The 10,233-nt window shown below is 36.0% G+C and overlaps 1 protein-coding gene across 1 annotated transcript in view; it reads right to left on the bottom strand.

The window, feature by feature from the left end:
* Nucleotides 1-916: 916 nt before the first annotated feature.
* The window catches only part of CD2AP (CD2-associated protein), a gene marked incomplete at its 3' end in the record, with an annotated part of 51,267 nt that continues 41,950 nt past the window's right edge, over nucleotides 917-10,233 (bottom strand). Inside the window, exons 9-13 of the mRNA XM_010017205.1 lie at nucleotides 9,288-9,392; nucleotides 6,796-6,832; nucleotides 6,359-6,421; nucleotides 2,901-3,060; nucleotides 917-1,059 (exon numbers count right to left, since the gene is read on the bottom strand). Coding sequence (XP_010015507.1) covers nucleotides 917-1,059; nucleotides 2,901-3,060; nucleotides 6,359-6,421; nucleotides 6,796-6,832; nucleotides 9,288-9,392 — 508 coding nt within the window. The remainder of the gene's footprint in view (nucleotides 1,060-2,900; nucleotides 3,061-6,358; nucleotides 6,422-6,795; nucleotides 6,833-9,287; nucleotides 9,393-10,233) is intronic.

Genomic DNA, 10,233 nt, shown 5'->3' with positions numbered 1-10,233 from the left:
AATCAAGTTATACTATTTCAAAACATATTTTTACCAAGACCTTTTCTGAGGTGAAAGGATTGCATTTGAGATATGCAAGCCAAATATTGCACATGAAGTTCACTAAAGCTTTTTCTACAGTGGTTAATCATACAATAAAAATAACTTAGAGTTTAATAAAAATATGCCCACAGCAGATGATTTCTGCATAAGAGGCACATAGAGGACTAAAACCAGTTGTGCTGTCAGTAAAGGACAAAAGATAACTATGTAATAGCTCAGAAAGCCTGACTATCATCGCTGCTAGTTCAACCTGTGCCAAGGATTTTACTGGACAAATTTAGATTCAGAAGGTGCTAGGTTTGGCTCAAGATGCATTACGCAAAGCCCTAAGAATGAAATTCCCATGTACAATGCTCCATGCTGGCTCTAACTTAAGGCATGATAAAGTCACAAACTAGAATAGCTATGAACTCAATCACAGAATGCTGAAGGTAATGGCATTACTAAAAATACGCGAGTTAGCTAGAAAAGCAAAAGTTATCTGAAATGCAAGAGCAGAATAAACAGAACCAGTCAGTAAGGAAAACAATTTCATAAAAATGCAAGATAAAAGTGGCAGCAAAAAACATGCTTTCAAATTAGAAGAACAAACCATTACCTACATTTCTCCCTTCCTGTCGTCTATTAAAACACAGAGCTCATTGACTACCTCCAAACAGCCTACTGACATTACTCATTGCTTGCTGACTCTTACCTTCAGCTATCTACAGAGTTCTACTTTCCATTGAACAGGCATAATTGCACTCTGTGGCATTTTAAGTAAATGACTTAAAAAGCTTATTCTAACCTTGTAAAACACTGCAATTCAAAACAGAAAGACCCAAAAAAGTGTTGGATTTGTTTTGGGTAGGTTTTTTTCTTTTTCTTTTCTTACCTGATTCTTTAGAGCTCTTTGCCACAAGTGAATCTACCTCTACAGATTTTGGTCTAAGTGGTAATGGTTCAGAGTCTAACTTTGGTTTTCCTACTGGCTCAATTTCAGATTTCGGTCGAAGACAAACAACATCTCCATTAGATCTGTAGTAAGAAAAAAAACCAAAAACCAACATGCACGTAGTCAATGAATTAAATAGTTACAACTGAAACATACCAAGAATTAGAAGTAAATTAAAAACTTTCAGTGTATCTTATCACTTTCTAAAGCTTTGCTTAAAGATCAAGTCTTCTGGAGACCAACTCTAATTTTTTAAATGCCAGTTCTTCTGTTCCAGCTCTTCCAGAGTTGTCCAACATGTACAATCCCCTTGTAAAACCAGTCCAAAGCTTTTACTACAGGGTACATTTTGGCACTTAAATCTAAAATATTACACTGCAGTGCAACAGAAATATAATATCTTGTGAAATGTTCAGAAGCATTACTCAGACGCCTTGATATCAAAATCTTCCTGTAAAGAAAAAAAGCTGCCAAGTTGTTTCTTTCTAGGCATAGAAGAAAGTACCTTGTACACTTGGCTTTTATTCTACCATGCATTCTTTGCATGTCTGGCCATATCATCCAGGGACAAATAAAACCACCAAAGCATACGTACAAAAAAAGATTATATTTTCCTTTACAATTCTTGCCATACCTTATGCTACAGCATTAAAACAAATAAATAAACAAACAAATAAATAAATCTTTACTTGGGAAACTCTCAAAAATACCAAATGATATAACACATTTACATACTGCAAAACTAAACAGAAGTAATGTGGCAATGGTCTATTTCTTCACTCAGGCATCCAGCGTACCCAGGGCTGTGCAGAGTAGGATCAGAGGCGGCTGATGCCTCTTGGAGTCAACCATCCAAACTGTGTACCTTACCTACACTCCTTTTTCCCACTGCCCTCCTCCTCACTCTTTTCTCACTTTAGATATTCCTCCTTATGGTTCAGCTATACAGGACCTGCTGTTAAAAAAAGATAAACCTTGACAAGTGCTTGCTGCCACCCTGTATCTTGGTTGGTAGTTAAGGTGCAAGCTCTTTGATGCAGCATCTGACTGCTCCTTTATTTGTACAACGCAAAGTTCATCATAACCTTACTTTCTCGTGGTTCTTTGAAGTTAACTAACATCCCAAAGGGACAGTTAACCGTCAGCAGATTATTTATAGTTTAGGGGTAAGGATCTTGCAATTACTTTGATGGAAACAAAAAGAAAAGCTCTGTGGGGGGGATTGTATTGATGCAAAATTAGTCTTAGTGAAACACCATAACTAGTTTCAAACCCGTAAGAAAAAAAATTAAAAGTGGACCTAAAAGAAATGGTGAGCCATTACTTGCTATTACCCTCCCTGTTTGCCCAGTAACGCAATTGAGAATACTGAAGACAGAGTACAGAGACTGGATGTGGTTCTGAGTAAGTGCTTTCTCCCCAGAAGAGCACACTGGGTGCCTCTAGCACAGGTGCTAACTGTGCTCAACTCTTCCTTCCCATCTATCTTACTCTGTTTCAATTGCTGAAATGCTGAATATTGATGCAGCTCAAATCTTCATATTTTCTTCCAACACAACAGTAATTCTGAAGTGCCATGTCCACAGATTCTGTCCACCATACCGCTGCCGTAGCTATAACTTCTTCATTGTCGGGCAGGCTTAAAGCAAGCTGCCTGCAGATTTGTAACCTCATCTGCCTCACAGTTAGTTATACTGAAATATTCACTCTGTGATGGATTTCATGTCTCAAAGAATTAGAAAGTTACAAGTGCACATTTATAAAGATTTGGAGAACTAAGACACTGGTAGGTATAGAGCAAAACTTATCCTTGCATCCTTTTCACCCTTAAAACATAAATTTCTTCCCACCTTGTCCATGATGAAAGACTGAACAAAACACCAAATAAAATACACTCAATATATAAAATATAAATGATACTGACTTGGATACAGATGATGGCAAAAGAGGTTTATCTGGACGTTTTGGGTGCAGAAGCCCTCCTCTCAGTAATCTGTTAGTCTTGCTTGGAGGAACAGGCTTCTTAGGTGGTACTTGAGGAGCTTGTGGTTTCAAAGGCTTCTGATCCAAAGCTCCTTTTTCATCTGACAAAATAAGTCATCGTAACATTTTAAACCCCCACATTATCTAGAATTCTTACAATGCTAATCAATTATAAAGCAACTGCTGTCAGAAATACTTTCTTTTAAGATCAAAGTGAAAAATAGATTTGCAAGTGTCTTAAGTGATACCTTATCAAAACACACAAACTACTTACCTGAACTTAAAAAAAACATGTGAAAGTAAGCAAAAAGTCTTTCTACTGACATGAAATAGCAGTAAGAAATTACTGATCCACATTACTGCACATCAAATGACAGCTAAACCCCAAGAATCTCTCTATACTGCTACTGCTTTCTCTTTTCTATTAATTCACCTTGTCTCTTCTTAAAAAGATAGGGTTTGGTTTTTTCACTTTATTGTAACTAGAGCTCTTCCATATACAAAAGCAGCAGAATTTATCTATGCAAAAAGGAGGCAGAGAGAGGAAATATTTATCTGAATAACTGAATTTCTTTTAGATAAAGTCTACCTTCCCACAAATTCAGGATACAGATTAAGTACGGATAATCAAATAAATAAAAGTTATATTTATTAACAACTGCATGACCTAATCAAGTACTGTCCAGAGGAGATGGAGCTATATAAAATATGGAACATGGAAAAATTCGAGCTGCTTCACAAACATGAGTTGAATAGTCTTCAACCTACATTTCCTAATCATAGCCTGTGGGATATCCAGAGCATACCTTCTGCTTTTCCATGTAAAACTACGCTGCAGCCTCACTGGGCATGCATAAAGCAGTGAGGATTCAAAAGATTTTTGTTAGGTACTGTAAGGAGTTAGTCCTTCACAGTTACTACAGTAAACCAGTTAACTGGGACCGACCTTCAGCTTTGCTTCTCCCCATGCTTCCCTCCTATGACTTTGATTTTAACCAAGTATTAGTCTAATGTAAAATATTTAGATATGCTATGAATTTAAGGCTTGGGGTGGAAATTTGCTTCAGCTCCATCCCAGCTAATTGCCTGAACTGCCAGTTCTATGCCTGACTTCCTTTGGAAAACTCCTCCAGCTGCTGAGTGTCAGCCGTCTAACTCTAAAATGGGAAAACACTGATTTTCTTTCTCAGGAATACTCAGACATAAACAGATTGTAGAGATACTTTTGCAAAAGAAAAGTATAATCTGGGACAGATCATCTTCCTGCTTTGGGACATCTGAACATTAGGAGGAAACACGAACAAAAAAAATCCCTAAACTGTTTGACATCCCCTTCTAGTCTCTTAGTATTGACATAAAAAAATAGAATACTGAAGTAGTGGAAGAATTTTGCCACATGGTGGAGCTGACTCTCCGGTGTAGAAGAGCCTGTTAACAGCGCTAGCCACTTCTGCCTACTGATCCTATATGCAAGACTTTAAATGCCCAATACGAGTTAACATGAACTGAAGTTCAATTAGCTTTATTTTAGCTATGCTGAACACAAGCTGAGAATGATGCCTTTTGTTTTTAGGAATTAGTGAGTTCATTAACAAGACAGAAAAACTGCTGTCATCAAATCTTATTCCTGAATTGTCATCTGTCAGTTTTCCCTTCAATTACTCCCACTCAAAATCTGAATATAAAAACCCTCCACAGCTAAGTAGAAGAAGTTAATACCAAAGTTCAAGATTCACCATGAGCTCAGAAATTGGACAATTTTGCTGGACAAAATGGCATGCCTCTTTTTTGGCTTTTGCTCTGCAATGAGAGATGAGGGTTGGCTAAGAATAAGCAGTTTAGTAACTGAAATAAAATACTAATCTGAAGACATTTAAGCTGAACGAAAAATTCTTCATTATACCAGTAAGTGCCCTTCACTATACACAAACACAGGAGTACTGCTTGTAATTTTTGATCACAATTCAAGGCAGATTTTTAGTCTCCCAATAAGCATTAAAAAAATTACATAGTTTGATAGCTTGTGATTAGAGCTGCTCAGTTAATTTTCTTTTTGAAAACTGATTACAGTACAATGTCTTAGTTAATAAATTTAATCGTAGTATCAACATAGTTATTTTTCTGTAAGTAAAACTGTACTGATAAATGGGCATTTCTTCTAGGAAAACACTACTGCTATCTATACAGGTAACTTTTACAACCTGACCTTCAACTGAATACATGACAAACTCCTCCATCATGATTTCCTGCACCGCAGTAAAGGACAGTTCTCTACCTTACTTAATTATTCAGAAGCTTTCACATTCCTGAGCATTTTGGATGGTGTTCTCAGTAGGCCTTTTTTTTCCCCCCAATATTCCTTCAAGAACAGTTGAACTCAACTATGTGAAATTTAATACCATAGTACAAACAGAACCAATCTAAAATTAAACTTACTTCAGGTTAAGTAAACTTAAATTTACAAAGAGCCAAGTGATCAAAACTTCTAGAACCATACAGCTGATCTCAATTCACACCTTAAGATACTGTTCCAACAGCTAAAAATAACTTGCTTAATCATATGTGGAGGAAACATAGCTGACTTTAGCAAGTATTCTTCAAATGAAACACCTGAGAATGTGTTTTGTTTAAAATGTGGTTTGTAAAATCTGCCCAAGGAAGCCAAGTAACCCACTGAGCAGGCTTACTTGTCAAAACGCCGTTCAGCCATGGTCAGGCACAGGTCACTATTCAGAGAACAGAGTATGTTTTTGTAATATGGTTAAGCTGCAGTAATACCAGAATTTCTTCTGCAAGACCCAGTGAGCATGTTTAAGATTTTACTTTTAAACACAATCAAAAACAGTTTGACTTGACAAATGTTTAAAATATGAGAAGAAGCCATTTCAAAATGTATTTGGGTGACAATAGTAGGAATAGCAAGAACTAACAGGAAAGAAATTTCAATTTCTGAGCATTGCCACTGTAATATCCATCTAAGGAGTGTCGTAACTGTTCTGTGTATTTCTTTCAAAAATGTTTTCCATTGAGATTGGCTTTGATCAAAACATTCAGATGCAGCAGCAAATGTCTACATTTCTGGCAACTTACTACTGCTCTTCAGAACTGCAGTAACTATCACAGAACTATCCTTAAATCAATTCAATAGTAATTATGTCACTATGCAGTGCAATATATATTTTTCAGACTGTAATGCAATTACAAGAAATTTAGTTCTTGTTCTAATCACTCTAAAGATATTTCCAGAACATCACAGACACAACTTCAGTAGATGGTATCAAAAGAATCCGCATGTCATCTTCCAAACAGGTATCTATTACATAGAGCAGCCAACCTAAAAACTGTAACTCATTTGCAAGATCATGGTTTGAAATTGTCAATGAAGAAAACTGATCTCACCTTTTTCTTCAGGCTTCAAAGAAGGTAATTTCTTCTCTCCACTTGGCACTTCAGGCTTTGGAGCTGAATGCAAAAAGAAACCATAGACATTTCTGTAAAGCTTTAATTATCGTCACTAACTAAAAATATGACATACACCAATTTGTGTTTATATTTTCCCCTTTGCGAGGAGTGTAACACCATTTATAAACACTCATTTGAGCCCAGAAACCAGTAGGCCTGTATTAGAGTGTTTCCAAAGTAGGCTTCATCATGATTTTGAAAAATATATAGCAGCAGCATACTACATAAAGCATAAAAATTAACATCAAGCTGTGACTATGGGTGGCTGGATTACTAGGAAATACAAAGTTACTTCTGAATTTTCTTTTGAAGTCATGCACTGCTTCCAATTTCATATTTCCTCAGACACATACCACTATTCATACACTACATACCTGGACTTTTAACTGGAGGTGGAGGTTTCTTTGGTTTCTGAAAAAACAAAGAATAAATAAAAATAGTACTCAAACAGATATTCTCTATTGAAGACAGACTCAGTGTTTTGTTTTTTGTACTGTAATGTCTAGCTTGTTTACTAGTTGATTTCAAAGTATTTCACAAAGGAGGCAATCAGTTCACAGACAGGAAACAGAACTGAAGTAATTCCTCCTTTATCTCCCAGCCAGCCAGTTGCAAAAACAAAATGCAGGTTTCTTCAAATCAGATCAGTGCTTCAGCAACATGTATAAGCAGTAGGAGTACAAAGAACTAAAAATGGAGACATACATTTTTTAGTCCAAGGAATTGTTCTGGTGGCACCCATTTTAATCTCATTATGGAAACCTCAGTCTCAGTACAATGCAAGTTTAAAAGAATAATCAGGTAAGTTTTTGAACTCAAATTGGTCACTTTCACAGAAAAAGAAAAAAAAAAAAGCACTAAATTAAGTATCAGGAAAGCTATTTCAATTAACTGATTCCTAAATTACAAGTGTAAGGAAACAAATGAAAATAGCAGCCTTTGCAATATAAACTCTGCAATTTTTCATTGCAGTTTTCAAATACTATTTCGAGTTTCCTTATGGCTGTATATTTAGGTGGGAAAGGTGGCCTTTAAACTAGCCTTTAAAACTGTACAAAGTATTACAGTGTCATAGTCTGTACATTGAAAGTAACTCTATTTTACAATGCAGTCACTCATCACTTCCCTTAAACTGGTAAAATTTAATTTGAATCTCTCCTGTTGAAGGAGTACTGGCACCTCTCAAGACAGGTATTTTAAGCCACCTCATCCTCAAAATGAGATTCACGAAAATGCTTTAGAAGTGCTATCTTCATAGTTGTACTGAGGACAAGACACACTGATAAGGCGATCACAAAAGCTAAAAAAAAAAAAAAAACAAAAAAAAAAAAAAAACCATATGGGCTCAGCCTAATATAGCCCCTCCAAAAATACCCTGTAGTAGGCATTTTTGAAACAGTTGCTATGGGTAGATTTCATTTCTGTGCCCCTACCACTATTGAATAAGATACTCTTAATACAGAAAGATTTTATCCTGATAGGTGAAATGGAATTAAACAGGCATGAAAACCCATATTAAATTTCTTTCTCTAATTTCAGAGAACACAAAAGCTAGTGCACTTAAGAACAAGACCATATTTTCTTTCTTTACCCCTAAAATAAACACATTATCCAGCTGTGCAGCATTTCTGCCTATATCAAAACCAATTACGCTGAAAGCTCAGCATCACCCTGCCAATACATGATTCTGATTTGTTTTTATTAAGTCGGTATCAAATAGCTGATTATAATAATCAGCCATCTAATGCTTTGAACTTCAAAGCTGCTCAATGCAAGGTGAATCCCTGTACTGAGACACACTATACAAAGCAGAATAAAGGATCAAAGCAAGGTTTGTCTACAGGAAACACTGTTTATGGTAAAAGAACAATTTCTTTTCCCTTTCTTGAAGAGCAATTCTGTACTGCAAAACAGTAGTACTTCCCACCCATTCCTCAAATCATGTCAGCTGTATATTACAGCATTTATGCCATTCTTGCAAAGCTGAGAATCAATTTAAGAAGAAAATCCTGACTTGGAATAGCTAGACTTTCTGTGTACGTTAAGCAACTTAGACTAAATGCTAAGTTAATAACTATCAGGTTGTACCTAGCAGTTCTCTGTGAATGTCTCCAATTCCAGACCAAATGACACTAAATTACTATGAAACTCAAACTGTTCTGCTGAGATACAGGCTTCAACATTTAGATTTTCTGGATCTGCATCCATCCCATCTCAGGATGATGTACATTTGTGAGTTAACACAACCATTTTGCTATACAAACTTGTCACAGCCAAAACACAACACTAATCTCAATGAGAAAATTATAAAATATGAATCAAAATTACAAGACTGAGGAGTACCACATGAAGCCATGTATTTCCACAACTTAGCACGAAACGGTAGAAAAAAAGATATTTCTAGATCTCATCCAAAGATTCATGCACTGCAGCCTACTAGCAAGTCTGAGCATGGAAAAATCCCAGTCGGTCTCACAGAGGCCATTCAGCATTTTGTAACTATAGCTACTTACAGAACTACAGATGGAGGAGACCAACTGCTTATATATCCTTCCAAACCAGTAAGGGTTTTATGCAGTAAACAGTTATACATTACAGCATGTTATCAGAACTATATCCTTTACTATATGACCTAATCATCCTCATTAATACAGTTAATATCAAAAAGCATTCCTCAGTTAACATTTAAGAAGTTTAAAAGACAAGCACTAACTTTTAAATCTTTCTTCTTTGATATAGCTAATTCAAGATAAAACTGCTATAACTGTAATAATATTTTAAGCAGCATAATATGCTATGAAGCATTTTATTGTTTGCATTTCCACCAGTATTTTTTTGATACTAAATGATACACGTAAGAACTTACAGGGAAGTCTTTATCAGACTCTTGTATTTGAACAGCAAAATTATCTGGGAAGACTCCTTCTTTACCATTGAGTTCTCCTTTCCACCAGCCTGGCTCTCCAGTGTCCTAAAATAAACAACAGGACATTTCAATCAGGATTTAATTCTTCCCCAGAAGAGATACAATTACAGGAACATTTTTGTAATTGTCTGAAATACCACGTTTATAAGAGGAATACTTTGGCCACCTTCCCAAGGGGAAACAGCTACAGATCAGGTTTGGTCACTTTTTGTTTGTTTTCTAAAAAGCAGGAGATATGTATTACATCATATATAAGATAAGGGTACAAGGATAAGATCTGCAAAGGGAAAGAAAATACATAAACCCAGTTATGACCCAACCCACAGTATTCAATATACTGAACTTCCTTATTGTTGACAACTGGCAACTTATTTAATAAATACTTCAAGTGGTATTGGTGTAACACACAATTCTACTCAACAAAAGTGATTCTGACGTGATGGATCAGGTCCACTGGTCAGAAAAGGGTGAAGAAGCAAGAGGATATACCCTACCAAGCGAAAAATTAGTCACATTAAGGGGTAAATTAAAATTACAAAAAAAGAGGGCAGGGAGGGAGGGAGAATTTATCCAGTTGCATAAAAATCCATTATATGATCTTACTGGATCAAGGCCTTAGTTTATCCATAACAAGAAGTATGACGTTATTTGAATATTTTCGCAGCATAAATAACAGCTTTCCTCTGTTCTTCACATCCAAAGTACAGCAGATGTCACCCCTGCATACAACTCCAAGTGGATTACTGCTAGTAAGTGCCACTGTTAGCAGCCCCAAGTAGTTTATTCCAAAATTCAGTACACAGCAAGAGCAATTCAGTACTTGGTTCAGCTGGAACACTGGACAGGTAGAGGAGAGGGGAAAAAGTTTAAAAAAAAAAAAAAAATC

This window comes from Nestor notabilis, unplaced genomic scaffold (genome assembly GCF_000696875.1).
Source record: "Nestor notabilis isolate BGI_N333 unplaced genomic scaffold, ASM69687v1 scaffold7766, whole genome shotgun sequence".
NCBI classification, from domain to species: Eukaryota; Metazoa; Chordata; class Aves; order Psittaciformes; family Psittacidae; genus Nestor; species Nestor notabilis.
Note: the sequence above shows the minus strand (reverse complement) of the source record. Positions and strands in the feature narration are given on the sequence as shown.